General features: G+C 39.4%; 1 protein-coding gene and 1 long non-coding RNA gene across 2 annotated transcripts in view; one reads left to right on the forward strand and one right to left on the reverse strand.

Moving 5' to 3' along the window:
* The window catches only part of LOC135290345 (uncharacterized), a 33,754-nt gene extending 24,233 nt beyond the window's left edge, over positions 1 to 9,521 (forward strand). The window contains exon 8 of the mRNA XM_064404261.1: positions 6,985 to 9,521. Within this exon, the coding sequence (XP_064260331.1) occupies positions 6,985 to 7,173 (189 nt within the window). The 3' untranslated portion in view covers positions 7,174 to 9,521. The remainder of the gene's footprint in view (positions 1 to 6,984) is intronic.
* Positions 1,932 to 25,422, reverse strand: LOC135290346 (uncharacterized). Its single transcript, XR_010353112.1, has 6 exons — positions 25,270 to 25,422; positions 12,353 to 12,474; positions 11,892 to 12,054; positions 11,677 to 11,773; positions 8,036 to 8,103; positions 1,932 to 7,104 (listed from the first exon to the last, which is right to left on the reverse strand). It is a non-coding gene; the product is annotated as an uncharacterized LOC135290346 (long non-coding RNA).
* Positions 25,423 to 25,672: the final 250 nt, after the last annotated feature.

A 25,672-nucleotide genomic window follows, 5' to 3' on the forward strand; every position in this document is an offset into this window, starting at 1 on the left:
GAAGATCTAGAAGGATCAGATTACAAAATTTGTGACATTTTAAGAACTAATGCATCCATTAGTAATAAACTTCTGGGAAGTAATAAAACCCTGTCATTTTCAGGGTTTTTTCAGATGAATCAGAAATTCATCTGATTAATTTCATATCATCAGATGTTTATAAATCAGGAATAATGCATTGTGGACAGAAATACAGATAACTGGGTGGTTTCTTCACTTTTTTTTGATAAAAGCTTGGTTTTGTTGACTCTTCTCTATATAGAAATTATAAAACATAGTAGAAACATGAAGGAAATTAGTTGCTCTTTGGGATACCTAAACTTTAGGATAATAGACATTATAATCTAGAGAAAATGCAAAACTAAGGAAATATAACTAATAATGTTTTTGGTTAGCATTGTAGTCCTGTGGCTTTATCATTCAATTGAAAAGTCAATCTTTCCAATTACAATAGGCAAAATCAGAGCTATCTGAACACAGGTAGATTCAGAACTTCATAAGAGGAACTCTGAAACCCTGAAAACCTGAAATTCCCAGCCTAAAATTTCTAAAATGCTGACCTTTCCACTAAGTCAGAAAGCCTTGAATTACCAATGCTGGTAAAGTGACTTCTATCTGAAATGGTTTCAAAAGGTATGAGCTACAGTACCAATAATTATTGAAAAGATCTGCTGCATTCTGGACCTGTAAAATTTAAGTGGGTCCTTCAGTTTAAGTTCTGCTGACTTACTCATCTGCCATTAATATTCTCTGGCTCCCCACAGAAGGAGAAAGCAGCAAAACTTAGGAAATTTTTAATACAACTTTTATGCTTTTATGTCCCCCCTTGTATGCTGTAAATGATCAAAGTCATATTGACTTCTGCAAATTTTATTTAATACACTCTTTTATTTCATACTCTTTTAAAATATAAAAATACATGCCTTTTCTGTGGAGCTGTTCACAGAGGCTTGGTGTCTTTATCCCAGCAAGTTTTGGGAGACATCTGGAAAGAGCTGTAACAATTGTCTGTAGAGACCTATATATCACTTTGGGTTTTTAAATATAGTTAAAATGAAAAATTCTTTCTGGAAACCTATTCATTACCTAGTAAGACAGATAGTGATCATGGTTTCTTGCTGATATCCTGAAACAGAAGAAAAAAATGTCACTCATTTGTACGAGGAGAAATCAGAAGCCTGCACTTGAACCATATCCGGTTGGGTAAAGAGGCAAAATCATAGACAACTCTGAACCATGAGATTCTTAGTAAACCTTCTAAAATGAGTGTACCGATCAGTAAATAATTCCTAGTGTGATGAATAATGCCTGCATTGTCCTTAGGATCAGAAAGTGTGGGAGTAGAGCACTGAGATGGAAAAATACTTCTCATGGACAATGACAAAGCTATGCAGGGATGCAATTTGATATTTGATCTGCTAGCTTTGAACAGTAAATCTTAAAAACAGGCATTTTCTTTTTTTTTTTTTTTTTAATTTGAAGACTGCCAGTAGAAGTAGTAGAAACATGAGAATCTGCAGACCCTATTGTTATACCAGGAAGAGTTGTATATAGTGTTGTAAACATTCATTTCTGTAACCAAGGCTATTGAAACATTGACACATGATTCACAATCAATATTAATTGAAACATCTTTTATTAAATTTAATTTAAAACATTAATTAGGTTGTAATAACAATAAAATAATTCTTTAAAATTACAGCAAGTAATAGTTTGCAATAACATCTGATTCTGATTGGGGATTAAGTCAGAAAAGCAACACAGGTGGCAACCAATATTTATTGCAATGCTCTTATGGTAGGCATGGAAAACTGCACTGTAGACACAGCTATGGCCTCACACAGTTCACACAGTGGCAGCATCCCAGCCAGAGCAGTAGTGGAGAAGGCAACCTCATCAGCTTGCTCAGGAGCATTTGCTTATAACTGTGATTATTCTAACTCTGTAATGAGCATGCTTATGTAAGACCATTCTTATCATAATTAATAATATCATAGGAAAAAAATGCAGTTAACTACACAACAGAATGACCTCAGAGCTACAGAACAGTACTTCACTTTAGATTATCTACTTAAAAGGTTTTCCCAGTTCCCCCACCCATTGCTCATAATTCTCCCAGTAGGAAAGCCAGCTCCCATTTTACCATTTGCCTTAATTATGTATAAATTTTTTACTATTTCTCTTTTTTACTCTTCCAGAAGTGCAGAAATTAGTGAACGTATAATGGTTATCAAAGAAGTACACATCTTCTTCAGCACATATCTGTAGTACTCATTTTAGTGTAACTTCTGTTCTGGTTCAACAATAATATTTTATGTATTCTTGACCCATTACCTTCTCAGCTTTTCTGAAGTACTAGTAGCACTCAATTTTCCCTCTGTTTCAAATCTTCATGAATTAATTCAATAATTAATGAATTAACACATTTGCTTAAAAGAATACTAAAGGATAGGATTCAACAATTTCAATTGCTGGATCAGGCTGCTTTTCTTCAGGTAGTTGTTCCTGGCTGGATAATGCAAGGTTATTAGATCATTGTATCCGGACAGCATTTCCCAAAGTTTTGACTGAAATATCCCAGAATGGGTGGACTGGGACCTGAAGGACAGCAGCTGTGGAAGTTCTGTTAAGAGCTGTAACAGTTTATTCCATAGTCCTCTCTATTTTACTGAGTAGTTTGATAAAGACAAGTAAGAAAGTAAGAAAGAGATTATACCAGAGGCTAAGCAGTCATGAAAGACTTTTTAAAGAGACTTCCTCTTTACTCCAGTTAAGTAGGCTAAAATAATCTCCAAACATTAAATCTGGCAAGGCCCACCAAGATACCTTGGTTCTGAAGTTTTCACCTTGTAAGTTCTGACAATGCCATGTTTACTGTGCTTGGCAGCAGGCTGACAGAGCACAGTCCTTTTTGGCACCCAGCATGCAGCTTGAGATTCCTGGATGTTTTACTCCAAAAGTTGATTTATCTATTGAAAAGCCAAGGAGTGATCAGCAAGCCTTACTTCAGTAGTCACATATGGCTAGTGTAGAAGTCTGATGGAAGTTGAAAGTTCTGGGCTCAACAAAGTCACACCACCATTGAGGGCTGCTGTTTCAGAGACCCTGCACCTTCAGTATGAATGGAATCAAAGGTGGCAGAGTGAATGCTACAGCTGATATTGCCAAAGCATTTTTCTTGATCAATTCAGCAGCAGTGTGCAGGCCAAAGTTTACTTTCAGGGGAGGGATGTCTGTACACCAGGAGCTGACTGATTCAGGGCTGGAAGCACAGCCCTACTATTCGTCAGGAAGGATCAACTGTGGCAAAAAAATAGACTGAGGTGTGTTGCTCCAGCCAGCATCCAAGTCCCTGCCCCAGATATTCATGCAGACCCGCTCCCTGCCAGTGGACAGGGGAGAGAATATGCGAGAAACGACACCTCACTTCTTAAAATTTCAAAAGGTTTGTTGAACCACGACTAGGGACTGAATAAGGAAAAGGGGACTGCACCGGGTGCTTAGCTGCAGCCAGACGCACACTGCCTACACCTACAATAATCCTTATATATGCTACTGACAAGCCACCCCCTGGTATGCCAACCCTCTCCACGCTCATGCATGTGTCACTCTTCCAACCCTGCTCCTCCTTCGTCCCACCTTTTGGAGTCTGTGCAGCTCTTCTTGCTTCAACTTTCCCAGTGGTCAGAGATCAACTTTCAGCATTACAAAACTTATACGAAAAAACACCAGATCTTAACAGAACTTATTTTAACATTATAACATGGATATAGCATTCATGAGAGCCAGCACCATACTGTGCATTTATTACAGAATAGCAAGAGCAAAAGTAAGAAAATTTTTGAGTTAAGGAAAAAACCTCAGAAGCAAAACATATGAAGGTCAGAAAAAACCACAAGTGATGCAAAGCACTTACTCATCTCCTCCCCTGACCAATGCTCAGCCAGTCTCTGAGCAGTATTTTTCTCAGAAGCAAACACCCATCCCCTCAACCCCACATTTTCCATCCTCCACACCAAGCTTTATGACTGGCCATGACATCACATGGCATAGAGTATCCCTTTGGCCACTCTGACGCAGCTGTCCCAGCTGTGCTCCATCTCAGGCTCTTGCCCATCCCAGCTTACGCACTGAGTGGGAAGAAAGAGAAGCTCATGGTGTTGTGCATGCACTGCACAACAAAAGCCAAAATTTTCACTGGTGTGTCATCAATCCTCTTTTAGCCACAAACCACATAACTAATTTGTAATGTCTTCTAAGGTCCATAACTTCTGTGATGCAGAACTTAACCTTCAGCTCCGTTTTACTGGTTTGCTTATCATCATTGCAGACTCATGTCTCTTTGATCATGTGCTCTTTGATTCCTTGCTTTATCTGAGGCAAAATGTAGATTGCAGTGTGCCCTACACTCTTTTGTGTAAAGCATCATGACAACATAAGACGTTCTGTTTCAGCTGGCCTTCAAATCCATTCTTTTTTATCTTCTAGTTTCTTCCTAGGTTAGAGCGCAGCATTTAAACCTAGCTTGGAGTAATGCTCATTATACCATATTCGATCTGACTTTATATAGTTTTGAGTCTATTTGTTTTAAAACTTGTATACTACTCTCACATCTTTTTCTGTAGTTCCCATCACTGACATGTTTTACTTTAGCCTGCGAAGACAATTTGTAACATTTTTCTGACATGAGAATATTTCAAATATTTCAAATGCATTGTGAATCACCTGTGGGACATGAATAAAGGTGAAATTTTTGTCATTAAATGTAAAACCTAAGCTGTAAATTAGTTCTTCATTTAATGCAATGGAAAGCAAAATATCAAATTGTAACTAAAAATCAGTAGCTTTTTTTCTTGGAACTTGCAAATTGTCTTGACTCCTACTGTGGAAACTGTCCTCAGGAGGAACATTATCTGTCAGTAGTCCACCACATTCTTCAGGTTTTGTCATTATCCTTCTTTATAGGATAGAGAAAATCACCTCTGCCATGATTTCTTGCAAAACATTTTACTCTTTCCAATGACCTGCTGCACCTCCCAGCCCTAACGGTGTTTCATTATGCTTCTATTTCCTTCTTCCTTCTCCCAGTCAAATAGTGTCATCCTCCAAATAATTTTTCTCTTACAGTTTTCCACCTAATTTTCCATCATTTCATGCAGGTACAGTAGGTATTTTTAAATTTCTGGATCTCAATCTGCCTTTGTCAGCATGTACATTTTCTTTACAAAACCCGTTTGGAATCTCCCTTGCTCTAGCATGAATTTCTGCATTGTAAATATGAATCTCTCTCCTTGCTTCTACTGGTTTTCTTTCACCAAATATTCTTATTCCTTTTATGTTTGCTTTTTACCATTCTGAGTCCCTAGAAGGTATTTGTTTCCCAAAGACACATTTTCTTCAACTTTCTTAACAGTATTTTTTAAAACTTTATTTTTTTTGATTGAAGCTGCAGACACTGTTGTTACATTGAATTGATCAGGACAGAATGTTGTAGATTCTTCCCATTGCTGATAACAGAAGGTGTATTCCCCAAGTTTCCTTGAGGTTCTCTAGAATAACTGCAAAACATTTTCTTTCCATCTCCTATTGTCATATGGGCTAAAAGGACACATTGCTCCTTCTGTCAAAAGGTGGTTATTGCCAATGCTGTAATCTCCAGCAAGCTGGTACCCTTAAATGCACTCCTGCTTTTCTTCAAGCATTCAGTATTACTGCAAAGTAATCTTTGTAAAGTTTCTTTTTAGAAGTCCGCTTAAGCAATGATAACACACCAGACTAGCCAGAGTTACAGAACTGATCAGAACATGGGCAGACTTATAGAACATGGGCAGGACAAGAGTGTTCAACAAGGTCACTCAAAAGGAAAGTTAAAATAAGTTGATTACAATATGTTCAGTCTTTCCCAAAAGATACTCTAAATTCCCTGCTGTCTGGCAGGAAGCTGAGTTGGGGGAAACACAAATCTTAACCTTCTATTAATTAATAATGTCCCACTATTAGCATCAGGTAACTATTCACACAGTATTCACAGTTAGTCCTTCGCTCAGTGCACACAGGCAGGGGCAGGGGCTCATACCCCCACCCCAGCAGTTCCAGGCAGCTGTGCACAGTCACACCCAGGGGACCTGGTTTCAGCAGCTGTGCTCACACTCACTGCCTGTGATCTCTGTACAGCAACTGTTTGGATGTGATGTGGATTACACGACCTGTGGTAGGTGCTGGAGGAGCGCTGGAGACCACGGGTAGGTTCAGCAGCCCTGTGGTGCCTCAAGCTTAACAGTTTCTGCAGATTTCAGCACATACTCTTCCTCTCTCTGATGTGACATTTTTTTGTAACTATTTCTCCACCCCTACCCTGAGGTGTCCAGTCAACCCAAACACACACACACACACACACACACACACACACACATAGAGAGAGAGAGTAGCCCTTTAGACAATAGCTATTGCACCAGAGATGGATCTTTTTTAAAAGTGCATTGGAAATTGGAGATATACAGAAAAGCCACAGGTAATAGAGTTTAAGTTGTTTAAGAGTAGTTTCTACTGTAACATTCTAATTTTACTTCAAAAGAGGCAAAAAACCTGTAGATTTAAATTTTACTGCTAGTGGCAGTTGACAGGGTAGGCCTAAGGTGAGAAAATGGTTTAACCAGACAAAAGACATAAGTTATCGTAAACACACTGAGGAGACTGTGCTGGTGTTTTTGTGAACCATAGGAATGCATCTACTAATCTGGTATTACTCAGTCCTTTGAGGGACATGGGTACTATTTTTATTTATAGTTATCACAGAATCTATCCCAAAATGATTAGTCGTTGCCTAAGGTTTATGTAAAAATTGGTAAATATGAGTCACTGGAGAAAAGTATAACGAGCATAAAATATAACAAATCAACAACATAAATGAATTTTTGTCACATTTGATATTATAGAATGGCATTAGAAATACAATGTGTTTTTTTACTTTGTGTATTTTCATAGCTGAGTGAAGATAATAACTTCTTCATCATGCATTGCGAAGGAGATTCAGTGCAGTTCCAATGCTACGAAGATAGAAGGTACTATCTGTGTGTGAATGATGACTCACTTGACATTCGCAAGCTGGAAAACAAAGAGCCCAATGAGGACAAAAATTTCTACTTCAGGGTGTCACTCTTACAAGAGAAGTAACTTTTCAGTAGCCTAAATGCCCATACAGTTCCTACGAAGATGAGGAAGTTTGAGATCAACTAATTAATGTTTGAGCAGAATTTTTACATTTTCATAATTTCTAAGTCACCAACACCCTTCATTTCTGTACATTCAATAGGAAAAGAGGAAGGTCATGTTTGAAAAACATACTAGCTGATCAGTCTCTGTGTCTTACCTACCAATTATGTTTTTAAGGAAACAAAATATTCTAGTGTGGGAAAATATACGGGGGATATTTCAAAGATGGCAACAATAAGGACCATATATGAATATGATCATAAACTGTGCTATTAGCTCTACATGTGGTAAACATTTTACTTTTTAAAAACTGTTTCTTATAAGCTCACCTGAATATGACAAGGAAACTTTCAGAAGTTGTTAAATGCATGTGTGCATATCCTGACTGACTGACTTGGAGAAAGAGTCAGAAAAGGTGTCTTGACTCTATCTGAGAATAAGGGAAGATGCTGGAAGCTGGAAGATGCGTCTGCGGCTGTAGCTCCAAGCCAGCCCATATAGTCCATTATGCAATTTCAGCATCTCTGCAGCATGGCAGCTCTCTAAGAAAATGTACACAGAGCCTCAGATGCACAATGTGCAGGCAGAGGGAGGGAGGCACGTTGAACTGATGTGCCATAACAAATGCCTGCAAACACAGCAGAAAATTGCTCTGACATGTTGGCTTCCACTTCTGAGTCATAGAGGGAAACACAATCACATGTTCAATTGCAAAGCAGAGTGCAGAACAACATCAGAAAAACAATAATGTTCAAAATTACTCAATGGAACAAACACTAAGTGCTTATGTGGGATACACTGGAGGAGACATACGAGTACTTACCTTTCAGCAAGAGGGTCTGTCAGTGTCAAATGGAAGATGTTGACACTTGAATGTCCATAGACCATGCCCTGCATGAAATTCATGAGAAAACAACCTGAAAGTTATTAGGATCACTAAGTGTTAAAGATCTGGTATATTGCTGTACATGGAATTCCACCCTGATTTAGTGGCAATTTTCTGCGATGCAAGTAACTTTGAGACTGTATGTGTATAATGATAGACATGATGCACCTACGCCAAGAGGCTGCTGCTTAGTTGCAACAAAACAGGCTACAAGATAACACACTTGCAAGAATAGTCCTGTGCAAATATAATAACCAATGCACTCCTGAAATAAGAATCCTAACATCAGTCAGTCAATCACACCAATGCACATTGCAATAATGCAATTTTTTGTTGTATACTAAACTCCAAAGGTCTGTGAGACTTTAAAAGACTTCACAACTTGCTTTCTTCAAATAACGAAAATCTTTATGTTGGTTTTAATGCTCACTGAAGAGAACTTTTAAGTATTTTCTAAATAATACCTACAACCTCTGAACCTGCCAAGAGTTCAATAAACTGCCAGGAGTTAACATGAAGAAAAAAACCCCAAAACTCTAGATATTAATTTCAGATCTTATTACACAAGAATCAAGTCAAGTTAAACTAAAGATGTTGCATGAGAAATAGATTCATATGAAGTACATTAATTTTACTATCTGAAACACTAACACTTCGTAGTCATACATTTATTATTGGTAGTGTAATCACCTCACTAAATTACAGAATGTGCTAGATAGCAAGCTGATGAAAAGACAAGTCAAAACAAAGCTTGTACAAAGCATATTAATGAAATCAGCATTGCTCATATCATCACAAAAGTATCATTAACCTCTGTTAAATTTGAATCTGTTGTATAGTTAAAATTTGAATTACGATTATATGCAGAATTTTATACTTTTACCATGTGCCATCTTAATTTTTTTAACTATTCAAGGGAAAATAAGCCCTTATGGAATGCAGCAGTAGGAATTTTGTAAACTTTAGGATTTGATATCTAAAGTAGTAATATAATTTGACTTCTTTTCTCATAAAACACAGTAAAATCAGACAACTACATAACTCTTAATGTGCATAGTAAATCAAGTTAAAAATTCTCTAACCTAATCTTTGCTGGAGTCTTATTTTGATCATAAAATCCCTTCAAACTGACATTTTCCAGTTCCCACTAACCTAGGTGTCTTGTGAGTGGCAGATAAGTTTTTAATATGTGAGGTGGGAATCATATAGAAATTTTATTTTAAAAGATAAAATGAAAGCCATTTCAGAATGGCTTTCATTTTTAGTCTTTCAGAAAAATATAGTTTCAAGCATTTTACAATATAATCCAATGTGTCTAACATTTGAATATGAAATATAATTAGTATTTTGCTGTTTAAAACAACAATTATATTCTTTAACTTTCATTTAACAGATGTGATAATTATTAAAATAATAATATAGATATGTTGCTCTTGTATTTCTACCCTTCTAAAGCTATGCCTTAAATAAAGTACTGCATTTTGTTTGCTTAGACCAATGTAATGCAAGTATTCTTCATATATTACTTGTGGTATTTTGACCATATTTATGACTTCCTACAATAAAACCTGTGAGAAGAACTACAATAACTATAAAGCAAGTGACCTTTCTCTGTGTTACATACGCTGCCTTCATTATAGGGAAACACAAGAGCTAGAAATTGGAATTAGGAATTGTAATTTTTCTTCCCTCTATTTGACATTTTTTCAAGGCTGTGTCTGCATGTGATGGTGTGTCTCCACTTCCCCCATTTCTGCTCGAGCAGTGGCCACCAGTGATGTCTGTGGTGCATCTGACTGAGGGATGCAGTAGCTCAGGGCCATAACTCTTGCTCAGCAGCCAAGGGCCATAATTCTTGTTCAACATTCAGTAGACATTGAATGTCTCTACAGTCTAAAAAAATTATTACAATCAAGTGCAATTGCAATACCGCTAAAACTTGTAAGCAATCTAAATTATGCAGTTTCAGTTAAGGATCTTCAGTAACACAACATCCCAGTAGAAGGACTCATTTATACCTCTTCCCTGGTGTTAAATGCTCATCTTGCACTCACAATCTGATGTCAGGGGTTCTTTTTTCTTAGCTAGGATGATGTGGTCAGGGCACTATCACAGTAAATACAATACATCTGTATCTTGTAATTCCCAGCTGATTCAAAGAGAAGAATACTCTCCCTTGAGTATTGCTACTTTTGCATATGCATTATATGAATTTTGAAGATACATATAAACAGACATTATTTTAGTATCATTTTGGTTTTGATTCTGCTTACCCATAATTTGTCTAACCTAAGAAATCATAGCTTGTGTGCTTTAAGTGTGACTCCCCATATTCCCTGTTTATACAAACAGACTGCAAAAAAGAAGATTCTCTACCAGCCCCTCTCTTAATTGCCTCTTACAAGGCCAATTACATGGGCTAACTGTTGCCCAGAAACAAGACACCGTGGCTGCTATTGTACAGCTCCTTGAAGTCATCCATCTCTAGCACCATCTTGTGGTCTCCTGTAAACTGCTATCCACATTTCATTACATCATCAAGTTATAAAACGTTCTCATTTAGCTGACAACAAAAAATATATTTATTTTTTCAAACATCAATATTAATTATCAGATTACACAGAGCCTGGATCTCCTGTATACGGAATGACTAAAGGGTGCAGACTAGCAGGTCAAGGAAGAAAACTTTTCCCCTCTGTTTGGCATTTTCAAGGCTGTGTCTGCATGTGATGGTGTGTCTCCACTTCCCCCATTTCTGCTCGAGCAGTGGCCACCAGTGATGTTTGTGGTGCATCTGACTGGTGGATGCAGTAGCTCAGGGCCATAACTCTTGCTCAGCAGCCAAGGGCCATAATTCTTGTTCAGCAAGGCTAGTTGAGCACATGCCAACCCCAAGTACAGCTGTAAGTCAACCAGCCTCCTCCACAAAGAAAGGACAGCCCAGGGCCCACTGATCTCTCCCATGGGACAGCAGGCTGCAGCCAGGATCTGCCCTTGAGCAGGGATGCCTCTCAAGGTTACTCCTCAAGGCTGAGAGATTCCTTGTTGTAACACATCCTTGGTAAGTGATCAGTAGGATCCTATACTTTGAAATCCTACCTAAGTGATATAAAGGATTGATTGTACCCGTGTCATCATTCAGACATGCACCAAGTCTGGGACTTAGTCAGCATGAAGCTGCATGTGAGCTCCCCTCATGAAGGAAGATTAGAAAGCAACAGGGTCCTTTCAAACCTCTGAGTCAACAGCAGGATCTCAGATAGTTCTGCCTGACCCTGCCCTTTATGCAGTAAACACTGAAGAGCTCCTTGCCATCACTTCTGATTTAACAACTCTCACATTTACTATGAAACTTCGGTAAATCACTGGTTTAGACCAAAAAAACCACATTGCTACATCTCTATTACAAGTGCAGCACATGAATCCATCCATGACACAGTACTGTGCTCAGTCTAACACATATTGGAGAAAGGCTGAGCAGAGGCAAGAGAAAGTAAGGAGGATGGGGCACCTGAGGAGGAAGATCTAGGACAGCAGTTTTTGTTTACCTGGAGATTAGAAGGAAACTCTTCACCTACCTGCAGGGGGATTGCAGAGAAGATGGAACAAACTTTCCTTAGAGGTCCATATCTGAAGAAGAGTAGACAGAAGTAACAAGTTATGAATTTTCACTATCTGTAAAGAAAAAGAACAACACAGATCATACAGGAATTGGAGCAGGTATTGTGATTACAAAGTATTCATCTTCTAAATTTTTCTAGATTCAGTAGAACAGGGCTCTGTGCAACCTCACCTAATGCTGAAGGTAAGCCTCTTTGAATAGGTGGTTTGACAAAGTGACCTCCAGCAGCTCTTTCCAACATAAAATATCTTGTGATCCTATGATTCAAAGGAAGTTTCTGTGTCTTGGAACTCACAGAGCATTTAATCCAAAGAGCAAAAGAATTCAATAGAGCCTACACAAACACACAGATGAACAATATAAAAGAAAAAATAAATCCTGTTGATTTCATCTTAAGCCACAACATTTTCAGGATTACATACAGGCTTGAGGCCAAAAGAAAATACATCCAGAGTCAGAAAACTTGTCACCACAAGGGAAAGATTGCCTCTTGATCTCCAGAAATGTCAAATCAAAACACATAGGCCATTTCAAAGCAGAAAATTGTATAAGGAGAACAAGGGATCATTTGGAAGATAAAAAGTAATTGCAATATGATTAACAGGAATATTTAAAAGTTAGTGTGATTTTACCTGATTGTTTCTGACATAGGTCTTGCAATAATTATCTTCCCAATATTTGAAGGAGCTCAATAAGAGCATTTCACTAGAGTAAACTCAAGTCTGCTGTGTAAGGATCTACTCCATTCTTCACCCTAACAGTGAAAATAATGAATAAACTATAATTTTGTTAACGAAATCAGAATATACATTGGGTATTGTAACATAAAGGTCACATAGACCTAGCTGCAAGTGTTGCCTAAATTTCACAAACTGAAAAAATTACTATCAGAAAAGTATTCCTGCAATTAATGTATTTTTCTCTCATATACATTGAAGCTGGGGCCAAATATACGCATGAACTTTTCTTAAACATTAAGATTACCTTTTTGGGCACTATAACAGCAAACCTGACATTTTCACTGCTTTCTCATAAAAATATTTACAAAGAGAAAGCCACAAGATTTTTAGTGTTCTGATGAAGTTGTTTGTGTCAAGCCTGGTGTCAAAGCAGGTAATAGAAACAATTAGCAGACATTAATGGAAGAAATAAAATTGTTGGTTAATACATCTCTCCTGCTAGTTTATTGACAAAGGGATTCTCATGTGTTTTACAGGGACTAAATATAAGAAATTCACAAATAATGGGACAAGAAAAAGGGAAAAAACATTAAAGAATTTTTTCCTGATATCTTATTGAAACCTTCCGGTTTTTAATTTGAAGCTATTGCCACTTGTCTTGTCAATATAAGTTCTTACCAAAAAAAAAAAAAAAAAAAAAAAAAAAAAAAAATCTCTCCAGGTTTATTGTAGGCTCCCTTCAGGTACTAGAAGGCTGCAATTAGGTCTCCCTGATGGTGCATCTTTTCCTGGCTGAACAAACTCAATTCTCTCAGCTTCCACATAGGTGAGGTGCTCCACCCCCCTATTAGCTTGGTGGCTTCCTCTGGACTCACTCCAACAGTTCCATGTCCTTCCTGTGCTGGGACCCCAGAGCTGCTGCAGCCCTGCAGGTGGGGTCTCAGCAGAGCAGAGCAGAGGGGCAGAATCCCCTCCCTGGCCCTGCTGCCCACCCTGCTCTGGATGCAGCCCAGGACATGTTTGGTTTTCTGGGGTGCCAGTGCACCTTTCTTTATCATGTCTAGCCTCTCATCTGCCAGGACAACTGTTGCGGTGTAATGTCATGGCTTGCCTCAGTTTCCCCTGGTTTCTCCCTGAAGTTTCTTTCCCCAGGTGGGCTGTCAATCACCTCTCCTTTTCCCCACTCTTGACCCCTGCTGGGCACTGTCTATCAACCAGAAATTCCAAGGGGAGCGTCAAGAGATTGGCAGGTCAAAAGGATGCTCTCCACCCCCTGGGGGGCCATTGGCCCACCCAAGTGTCCCTCTCACCTGAGACCCCCTCCCCTCACACCTGGTTGGTGCTCCCTGGGTCCCCTCCCCTGCCCCTCTCCCCAGGTAAAAGGACAAGCAGAGCACGCAGTGGGGGTTCTGGTGGAGAGATCGGTTGGAGAGGTTGTTGGAGTTGTTGCAGGATTCAGAAATAAAAACTCTGAATTAAAAACTCTCCATCAGGACCCACTCCTTTCTTCACCTCACCTTAAAGGTTTCTCCAGCTCAGGAAGGCCTGAGGAGTGACCCCACATCTACAGCAAGCTCCAGCCCATAAGCACTGGAGCTCAGGGCATGCCGGACTTGTCCCCACGGCTCAGCCATGACCACAGGTACTCAATAGCATCCCTGGGGAGAAAACTCCACAGGTGTGGCTATTTGGTTCAGCAGCTGGGACCAGATAGAACAAGGCAGTCCCGTTCAGTAATATTGGTAAACTCCAATAGACACCCAAATCCTTTTCAGCAGGCTGCTCTGATCTGTTCATCCCAGCCCGTGCTCATACCAGGGGTTGCACCAATCCAGGTGCAGCACTTTGCACTTGGTTTTTTGTCATAATTTGATCCCACCCAGCAGTCAAACCCTCACAGCCTCTCACTCACTCTCCCACCAGTGGGGCTGGGGAGAGAGTCTTAAGGGTAAAAGCTGAAGAGCTCAGGGATTGAGATAAAAACTGTTTAAAAGGGAAAGCAGAAGCTTTCCCTTTTAGGAAAGGGACACAAGGAAAGTAAAACATGGGATTAATTCAGTGCTTCCCATGGGCAGGCAGGTGTTCAGGCAGCTTCAGGAGAGCAGGGCCCCATCACACATAACAGTGGCTTGGGCAGAAAAACACCATTGCTCCAAATGCCACTCCCCCCAACCCCCTTTGCCTTCTTCCTATCACCTTATACACTGAGCTTGATGAGCATGATGCCACATGGTCTGGATTATCCCTTTGGCCAGTTTGGGTCACCTGTCCTTGCTGCATCTTGTCCTGATGTCCTGAGCACCCCCATTCCCCTCCCCAGTGTGGCTGTACCAAAAGCAGAAAAGGCCTTGGCTCTGTGCAAGCCCTGCCCAGCAATAACAAAAACATCTCTGTATTATCAACTCTGTGTTCAGCACAAACCCTAAACACAGCCCCATAGCAGCCACTGTGGAGGTTTACTCTACTGCAGCCAAAACCAGTACTCTTTATTAAACTTTATAAGATTCCTAAGGATCCACTTCTCAAGCTTTTCCAGAGCCTTCTGGATAACATCCCACGTTTCAGGTGTACCAACCATATCACTCATTTTGGTGTCATCTGCAAATTTGCTGAGGGTGCATTCAATCCGTTTGTCTATGTCATAATGAAAATATAACATAACATATGGACCTCTGAGGCACACCACTTGTCACTAATGTGCAATGACCACAACCCTCTGGATGCCACCATCCAACCAATTTCTTATCCACCTAATAATCCATTCAACAAATCCATCCTCTTCTATTCTAGAAAGAGGATGCTGTGGGGGCCTGTATCAAAGGCTTTACAAATGTCCAGATATATGACATCTGTGACATCTGTCGCCCTTTCCATTCCCACTGATGCAGTCACCCCACCACAGAAGGTCACGGGGTTGGTCCAGCAGTACTGTCCTTGGTGTAGCTGTTCTGGCTGTCCCAAATCAACTCCCCATCCTATGTGTGCCTTAACATAGTTTCTGGGAGGGTCTACTCCATGATCTTCCCAGACATGGAGGTGAGGCTGACAGGCTGGTTTTCCAGAGTCCTCTTTTGTACTCTTTTTGAAGATGGGTACAATGTTTTCCTCTTTCATGTTACTCAGGATTTCACCTGACTTCCAAGACATTTTCAAATATCATGGAGAACAGCTTGGCAAATGCATAAGCCATTCCCTCAGGACTCTGGTTAGAATCTCACTGGGCCCCACAGACCTCTGTACACTCATGTTCTTTAAGTGGACATTAATCTAATCTTTACTTACAGTGGGAAGGACTTTGTTCCCTGCAGTCCCCATCCTGCTGTCCATCCTCTCAGGAGATGTGGGGAGAAATGTTGCCCTTGAAGACTGAAGCAAAGCGATATTGCCTCAGCCTTCTCCTCATTCATTGTTACCAGTTTCCACCCTTATTTATCGGAGGAGGTCACCTTCTTTGGCCTTCCTTTTGTGGTTAATGTGCCTGTAGAAGCCCTTCCTGTGTTCTTTGCCAAGATCAGTTCCAGTTTTGCTTTGGACTTCCTCACCCTGACCCTGCACAACCAAACTTGATCTCTTCAAGGTCTCTTCAAGCTCTTTCTGGGCCACCAATCCTAGCTTCAATGGCCTGTCTATTTCCTTCTTTCCCTTCAGTCTGACCAGCAGTTCCCTACTCAGCCCTGCTGTTCCCTTGCCTTCCTTGCCCAATTTCATGCTCCTGGGGATTGCCAGCTCTTGCCCTTGGTGGAAGATTTCCTTAAAGATCTGCCAGCTCTGTTCCACTCCCTTTTCCCTGAGGGAAGTCTCCCAGTGGATCTCACTGACTATCTCCTTGAAGAGCTGGAAGTCTGCTTTCCCAAAGTTCAGGGGCCTAACTTAGTTCATTGCCTGCCCATACCCCTCAGGACTGCGAACTCCCCCAGCAATGTGTGATCACTGCAGCCCAGACTTCCTCCAACCCTGACGTTCAAGATCAGCCCACTTGCACTGATGCCCATCAGATCCAGGATTGTATCCCCTCTGGTAGGGCTGCTGTCTGTTCCTTTGCTCCAGAAGGTATCCCTCATGCTTTCCAAGAGTCTCCTGGCTTGCCTGCAGCTTACTATGCTGCTTCCTGGCAGATTTTGGGATGGTTGGAGTCCCAGCAGGACAAGAGCCTGTGAGCATGATGCCTCCTGTAGCTGGAGCAAGAAGGCTTCATCAATAGGGTGCCTTTGATTAGGGGTCTGTACTTAAAACCATCCACAAGGTTCCCTTTGTTGCTTTGGTCCCTGATCCTCACCCACAGGCTTTTGACATGCTTGTGGCTGGTCTTGAGAGACAGCTCTTCACACTCAGTCCACCTCCTGATGTAGAGGGTGACCCCTCTGCCTCTCTCTTTCCTCCCCTGTCTCTTCTAGAGAGCCTGTAGCCATCAATAGTCACATTGCAGCCATAGGATTTGTACCACCAAGTTCAGTAATGGCACTTGTCACATGAAAAGAGAGATTTTCTCAAACCCTTAATGTTTGACTAGTCTGTCCATGCCCCAGAAAATCCAAGACCCTTGTGCCTGACCAGTCTGTCAATGTCTCATTATGGGCACCCTTCACTGAGCCATTCACCGGATTGCAGGGAGGTTTAGCTGACTTCTTTAGGGTCACATGCCAAACAGAGACACCCCATCTGGGTCTTCTTACCTTTACCCGCTGAAAGTGACTGCCAGTGCCCTTGAAGGACTTTCTCAGGTTTCTGAAGTTGAGATGACCCTGAGGTGTTAGAAAGTCTCTTTATTCCCAGCCCCATGACCAAATAAGAAGTCGAGATTTGTTGATTCTTCTTTTCAAGGTTGTTTATTTCTCCTTATCTATTACATTCTTTCTCTGACCTGTGGAGGTCTGTCCAGCAGGTTGGTCCATGGCACACTGCCCGTCCTTGGGGCGGTGTTAACATTTTGTACTAAAAACCATGTGTACTTTATCTACAATAACTTTCCAATACCTATAACCTTTGTTAGACAGTCTGTCTCTACTCTAAACCAATCCAAAAGTGCCGCCATCACAGCAGAAGATGGAGGACAAGAAGAAGGAGATGAAAGGACAGGACACACCTAAATTCCTCCATCTTGCCTCTTGAGCCCCCATTCTAAAACCCCAAAATCCTACTTTTTCACCCTGTGACAAATTAACCATCATTCTACTCAAACTCTTGGGGCTTGTAAATCTTCACACAAAATTGGTAACATTTTCCATGGATTAAAATCAAAGGCACAGGTATTTTTGACCCCGTGACAAGGTCTCTGAGCCCCTTGCCAGGATCTTGAGTCCTCCAGGGCAGCCAGAGGAAAGTCCTGGGTCCCGACAGGACTCATATTACCCATTTACAGAATAACTATTTATTTATATAATTGTGACAGGTTAAAGTTCAAGGGTTGCTGGTGATGGTATCTGACTGCGAAAACATATTCAAAGCAATATAGTAATTCAAAACAGTATACTAACAAACTTTAATCCCTAATAAAAGCTAACTTGAGATGATTCAGCATGCTTTAGAGTACAGCTCTTACCCAACTGGAATCCCTGAGGGGGAGACGATAGGTTCAACCTATTGACTGATATCAGAAGTTGCAATGGAATCTTCCCTAACTTCCCATTCTTGACTCACTTTTATGCTACTTCTTCAATTTCACATGAAGAGTAACTTTAATCATCTGTCTTACTCAGTGACGGGTGGTCTTACCTTTGGGGTGGATATCTCAGTATAGTACTTGAAGCAATTTTGGGATGGGACATGTGTCAGTCCTAGGAGAGTGATGTCACCACAGTTGCTGATTCAATAGCAGGCCATCTCACTTTACCTCACCCACCGCTATTCCTGATTGTCTTTAGGGGCTTCCCAGTCCTAATGGGGCTCTGGGATGCTCTTGGGTGTCTGTATGCTTGGCAGCCCCCTTGCTGAGCCCAATCTGTCCCCCACACCTGCACTGACCTTGTGTACCACTGATGCTGCTCACCAACTAACTAGAGAAACAGAACAGATGAGACCCAAAAGAAGAAGTATAGATAATAAATACACGTAAGAAAAAGAAAAAATGATAACTAAAAGGTACAAAATATGGGGGAGCAAAAAAAGTATATTTGTGTTACTAATAAAATTAGAGCAGGATAATGAGAAGTAAAATAAGCACTTTAAAAAACACCTTCTCCCCACACCTCACTCCTCCCAGCTTTACTTCCTACCCCAGCAGTGCAAGGGGACAGGTAATGGGAGTTATGGTCAGTTCATGACCCGTGGCTTCTCCCACTGCTCAGGGAGAGGATTCCTTCCCCTGCTGCACTGTGGGCTCCCCTCCCATGGAGACAGATCTCCCTGAACTTCTGCAGAGTGAGCCCATCCCACAGGCAAGTCCTCCCCAGACTGCTGCAGCGTGGGTCACTCTTCCATGGGTGCAGTGCTCCAAGGACAGGCTGCTCCAGCCTGGGAGCAGGGCTCCTCTCTCCATGGGTCTCCCACAGGGTCACAGCCTCCTCCAGGCATCCACCTGCATCAGCATGGGCTCCTCCATGGGCTGCAGGTGGATCCCTGCATTCCCCATGGATCTCCATGTGCTGCAGGGACAGGGCTGTCTCACTGCTGTCTCTGCAGGCCATGGTGCTCGTGTCTCTGCACCACGGCCTGCACAGGAATCTCAGCTCCGTACTTGGAGCACCTCCACCCCTCCTTCGTCACTGATCTCGGTGTCTGTAGAGCTGTTCTCACATGTTCCACTCTGCTCTTCTCTGCTGATACTAAAACCGTGCAACAATTTTTGTCTTAATTTCTTTTTAAATCTGTTATCACAGAGGCATTACCACCATTTCTACTTGGCCCAGCCTTGGCCAGGTGCAAGTCAGCCTTTGAAGCCACCAGGGATTTTCTGTGCTGGACATGGAGGAAACTGCCAGCAGCTTCTTACAGAAGCAAGCCCTGCAGTCCACACATACACACACACATGCTCCCTGCTACCAAAACCAAGCCATGCAAACCCAATACAGTTGTTGAAACTGGAGTTTACAAAGTGTAACCTGGATACAGCACAAGCCTCAGTTCTTGCATTAGATGAAAAGAAGAACTCCAAGTCTGGGTACTGATGGTCAGATGGATCACCAAGTCAGCTGAGACTTAGCCAAAAAGTGATGGTGTTCATCACAAGCAATGAGTAAAATTTGTGTTCAGCCTGCCTTGAACAACAGAGTTGACTATGTGATTTCTGGAGGTCTCTTCCACCTTAGTTAATCTATGACAATTGCTGGTAGACCTATTCTGTAAGAGGAATTTATGCCAGGAAAACTGCTTTTGGGAGGAGCCTCAAGGACATTAAAATGGGATAACATTTGTTCTTATGAACTTTTCCTTTCAGAAGGACACTGAGATAAATCCTCAAATATCAAACTTGAGTGATCTCTTTGTTGGTAGATTATATTACTGTAAGAGTTCTACAATGTCTTCTTCATTCTGTGTTCAGTGTTTTCAGTATTATCTACTTTTTTAGAGGTAACTAAAAAATTCATTCTGACAAGAGTCAATCTGTGCCAATCAGTGATGACAGCATCACTGTCTGTACTCAAATCACAAACTCAGCTCCCTAACTCTCATTGCATTCATACATATACACCTTTCCAAGATATAATTGAGTATGTATCATGCTCCAAACATACTGATTGGGTGAAAATCCATACCTACTCCTCATGCTAGAATTGTAAAAAAGCAGCATGGTTAAAGATGTGATATTGTAAACAGTGACATAGCCTACACTGGTAGAGCTTGCAATAACACTCACAGTTCCTTAGTCTGTTCTGAATCAATTTCATAAAATAAAGGTAGGTACAAAATTCATTGTGTACATTTTAAATAAACTACAGACAGAAAAATTACTTAGCAAATACCAGGCAAATCCATAATTGTAATTTATTTTGTAGATTCCTACACATATTCCTCTGGCCTTTTTCTAATGCAGAATTGAAGTTTCATGGTATGTCTGACATCCGTGTGCATTCTCACAGATACACAGTAAGATTCTAACAGGTTTTCCACATCTATCAGAGAATAAATACTTTAGAGGATTAATTCCAAAGCAAAGAAAAGCAAAGTGTCTGGTAAATGTGTCAGTCAGGATTGATTTTGACATGTTAGTTGACTTATCAAAACTGAAATAAAGTAATTTTGTATGTTTTTGGTTCTAATTAAATATAACAAGTCACTGGCAATAAACTAGAAATATTTTTTGGAAATTGGTTTTAATAGATTAGGTGATTGGTAATGTTTAGGTATATGTGTACTACATAAAACTCAAAACATGTTGAAGGTTTTAACTATGGACACAGATAAAATGTTTGCCAGCATTGTGTTACAGAGTTTCATATATGATCTTAATTGTAAAAAAAAAAAAAACAACAAAAAAAGAAGTTTACAACTAGAAACTTTATCTACCTTTATTGTAATGCAGAAATTGTTGTTGATAGCAATTCAAACCCCGAAGAATTGGTGAGTTTAACGGCAGGTTCATGCATGCTAGAAGGCAACTAAAATTTGCTATCAAATTAGTAGTTGTCAGTCTTCTAATTGTGATCTACTTAGGCAAACTCTATTGAAGTAAACCTGATCTTCCCTTTCGAAACACAGTTGTTTTTTTTTCCTTCAGAGAAACAGAGAAAAATTATCTACTGCAAACCTTTGTCACAAGTCTTCATTAAGCTATTTGTTACATTTAAGAAAATTTGTTCAATTTAATTTAAGATGACTGTGAAATATACTCAAGAAATTATCAGAATTTACATTTATTTTTATTTAAAAGCTGAGATACATTTTTGAGGGACTCATTACAGACATTTGGAGTAACAAGTCGCAAATAAACATGTCAGCAAACAGCAAGGGTCTCATTTTTGGCAAGGGAAAGTGCTTTAGCCTTAAAAAAAAGCACTCAACCACTTGGTGAGGGGAAGAGTTCACAAAAGAGGCACACAGAGAAAGAGGGTTACAGGCTTCTCGTGGCAATTAGAACCTGCTGATGTGCTCAAGGCCATGATGCAGTTTTCCTCAAAGAAACATTAAAATAAAAAATTGTTTTGCTATACAACAACTAGCAGATTAATGTACTTTGTCTTATTACACATACTTAACCATGTTTTTCCTTTAATTTTAGCATTTAAGCTACATATAGTTGTCTTAAGTCTGTTACAGTAATTTCTGATAGGTGGCAAAGATCAGGAAAATGAGCTCAACTTTACACAGCTTACCTCTTGATCACTCAAAACACATTTAAGGCTTTGATGGTTTTGAACTGACAATTTAGAAACACAGTTACACTATATTCTTATTATTAACTTTCTGCAAACATAAATGACAGTATATTTAGCTTTGCACTGAAGCATGTACCTCTTGGGTTCAGTCCTGTAGTCTTTATGGCATGGCAGGGTATTTTTATGGGAAAACAGATGCTATAATTATGCTCTGTTTTGTCTTTTCATCCTGTTCAATTTTTGGAAGCATTTTTTAAATTCATGATGATGAACTCTTTTTATTTAAAACCTAAGATTAACCTCAAACAAAGTTTGTTATTCCAACAAACTCTGTTGGAATAACAGAGTTGGAATAACATTTCAGTGAGTTCCAAGTTCTGACTACGGACCCTTAATCATTCAATAAACACAAATGAAAAGCTCTAATAATTATGTATTAATTAACAATAAGGATAAGGTAGGCTGTTGACAAGTGATTCACTAAGTAATCCATGGGCAATTTTGTGGCATCATCACCAACAAACAGGAGAGCTGCTGTTTATCTAATGCTGGTAGGAGACCAGCAATTACACTAGTATAATTATATATACTAGTATACTTGTGCTTGCATTACATATTCTAGTGTAATTGCACTGTTATACCCAATAGTACATCTCATGAGAGTGGGATATGCTTTTGGCAAGCAAAGGAGATTATTGGCTGTACACTGAATTGTTAATTTATAAACGGTCAATATTTTATTACATCAATTGACTGTATGAGTTACTTAACTGTCAATGAGAGCAGAAGGCATCCTGTTGGGGGGTTGAAACAGACAGATTGCAATATCAATTATAACCTGAGATATAACAGTGACACTTACAATGCTTTTTAGCCAGTCCCCTCCTCCTGGGAGGATACAGCAGCATCCTTATCTATGGTTAGGAAGACGACCTTATTGCTGGTATTTAGACTGTTTTTGTCTTGTTCAGCACAAAGAAAATAAAGATAATTACAAGATTATTTCTATTAAAAATGTGGTGGCAATGAACTCTGTTGTACTTAATGGAAGACCTGCCTCAAAATCCTCTACATTCTACCGCTGAATTGTAAATTTCAGCTACACTTAAAGCAGTGAAGTACAACTACTGCTTAAGGCAGCGGTACTGCCACGATCAGTTTCCTTAGGTTTGAATGTTATGCTTCCACTCGTATTAGAGCACAAATATTTTAAATTCTGCTCTTACTTTGGTCTCAAATAGGGCAAATCACCAAACACTCTTTTACCAAGGTGATGCACACTAGTAATGCCTAACACAATTGAAAAATAAGGACATGAATTTTCTTGGCCAGATCAACCAGTGTGGGGTAACACGGCTGAGAAGCTGGCATTTGGAAAACAGGGCCTCTGAGGTTTTTCATTTGGAACCTGCTAGTGTTGGCAGAGGCAGACTCAGAAAGGCTTTAGGGCTACTGTGAATTAGTTTCTCAGATCTCCTAGTAACAGTTCTGCTTCTTGAACCCTTGCCACTTCAGCTACACAATGAAGACTCTAGTTGAATCTGCTTCTGTTTGAATAGGTTTTTAATAAAAGAGAATGACCAAAACATGAAAATACAGTACTAAAGCCTTGTAGATCCAGGTCAGATCCAGTTGTAAAACCTGAAAGAATTTTACCTTATGTTTTGAAAACAATTTACTTTGCAAGTAGATAGTTAACTGGAATGTGATTTCACAGGCTGAAAATTTTATTTCAAAAATACAGTGCCTCTTTCTCAGGGTACACTTTGAAAATGTTTTGTATTGGCCAGTAACTGATTAGTTCAGCAAACATGAGTCAAGTATAGCTTGGTGCTGTCTCATAACCAGAAGTCTAAAAAAAGATCAGGTATTTGGCTTCATTTTTAGCAGAAGAATGGGAAGATAATAAGAAAACTGAAACCCGAGATGGAAAGATCCTTTTTACTGTAGATGGTGAAAGGAAGAACTGCTTTACATTCTCATCTAGAAGTTTATATACTTTTCCCATCTACATTCTCAGCTAGTCTAGTTTATATAGTAAAACTGCTCATATAGTAACTGTGAATCATGTAAAATTCTGATTCTATATATAGAAATACATTTCTAGCAGTAAAAATATATTAATGATTTATTGTCTATGTCAGAACAGTAATTTTAGTTTGTTTATCAGTTTCAGTACGTTATGTTCTTAAATTGCCATTTTTTAAAACTGTTATTACATTTTTAAAGGAAGACTTCATCACCTCCCCCAGACCTTTGCAAAGAGATTCAGGAAGAATACATTTTGGACTACTTGTTTCCTCTCAGTTCTCTTGGGAATCAATACAGAAGGTCTATTTGTTGATCTTTCCTCCCTCAACATACAAAATAGCTCAGCATTGGCAAGAAACAGTATTCCTGTAGCCAAAGCTACTCTTCCCAGCCTGCCCCCCACCCCTACACACCACCACCCCCATCCCGAAAAGGGGAAAAAAAAAAAGGAAACAGAGAACTAGAAAAGAATGAGGTTAGGAATAAAATCACCATGAGAAAGGAGAAACCATTCTACATCTGTTTCAATTATCAGGAAATGTGTCATGCAGAATATACTATAACAGGTCTGAAAACCTTTTTTCAAACAGCAGCATGAATTGTGGTGGTCATGTAAAAAATAGGAAACTGCATTTAAGAACAGCACCTGCTCACTTACCAGCCAACCATCCCCAAATTACAAGTCAGTAAAAACCTGAAAAAGAAGGGTTTCTCCTGAAATAACTTATTATCAACTGCTTTATTCTCAATTAAAATGAATCATTAGTACTAGCATAACTATACAGAGAATTCTCTTTCTTTCTCTCAGAAGTATAAAATAACTGTATTTTGAATGCAACAAGCAGAAAATATATTTTCATAAAATAAGGAAGTTCTTACAAAATAGTCCAACAATCAACTGAAACAGTAAAAAAACATGATTGCAACAGTTTTACAGAATTCTGAGCAGTTTTCAGCCAAAGCTGAGGAAGACAAATTTTAGCAGGGCTTTTATTGGTCCAACAGACAAATTTGCATAGACCTATATGGCAAAATTCACAAGAGCAAATTGTTGACAAAAATTGTGTAAGGTTTTGCAATGCTGTGTTAATCAGAGGCATCCTTTGTATACTATAGCATTAAGAAATTATATCCTGAGCTACTGGAGCTTCTGCATGTGTGGTTCCCAAATTTGTATGTGTATTTGTTTCAGGCTTGCAAGAGACTTATGGGTTTTAGACACAGTAGTAAAAAATATAAAGAAATTTAAAAGAGTGATTAAAACATCCTGAAAGACCTCAAATTTTGTACCAAATAGTGAAGTAACGAGTAGTATAATCAATATTGTATTCATTAGACAAGAATATTACATTTTTTTAATATGATTGCAATATATCTCTTTTTCATTGTATAACTACATCAATTATTTGATACTCTAATGTGGCTAAATTCAGTGGGTTTTGCATACATACCTAGACTGCTTATAGTGATAATCCAAAATTTGATTTGCTTATCATTTATGAAACTGGGAATAAAAACTCTCAATGTTCTAGGAGTTGCCTGAGATAAAAAAGTTCAGAACAGGCCTACTTTATAAATTATACTTACAGTTTTGCCGGATGAACTTCAGCAAAAGGTTCTGTACTAAATGACAAAGTTGAATGTGATCAGAAGAGAAGCAAGCCTCAGAGTATTATACCATACAGGGAGTAACAAAAAATGTGAAATCCATCTCTCGTACTGTGCATTCTTTCTTCTTACTTTTTTAATTGAGAGTTGCTCAGTTGCTTTTTTTTTTTTTTTTTTGTTTTGTTTTTTTTTTTTTTTTTTTTTTTTTGTTATTTTATCCCACATTACAATTATTTAAGACATTCTTTGTCAGGGAACAAAGTCAAGTGTTTTTACTGAAGATCAATCCCTGATCAAGTTCTGATGAGTAAAATTTACAGGAAAAAAAGCTACAATGTGCTAGATTATTTGCAATAAAGATAAAAATTAATCTTCCTTTCAA

The sequence above is a fragment of the Passer domesticus genome, chromosome Z, assembly GCF_036417665.1.
Source record: "Passer domesticus isolate bPasDom1 chromosome Z, bPasDom1.hap1, whole genome shotgun sequence".
NCBI classification, from domain to species: Eukaryota; Metazoa; Chordata; class Aves; order Passeriformes; family Passeridae; genus Passer; species Passer domesticus.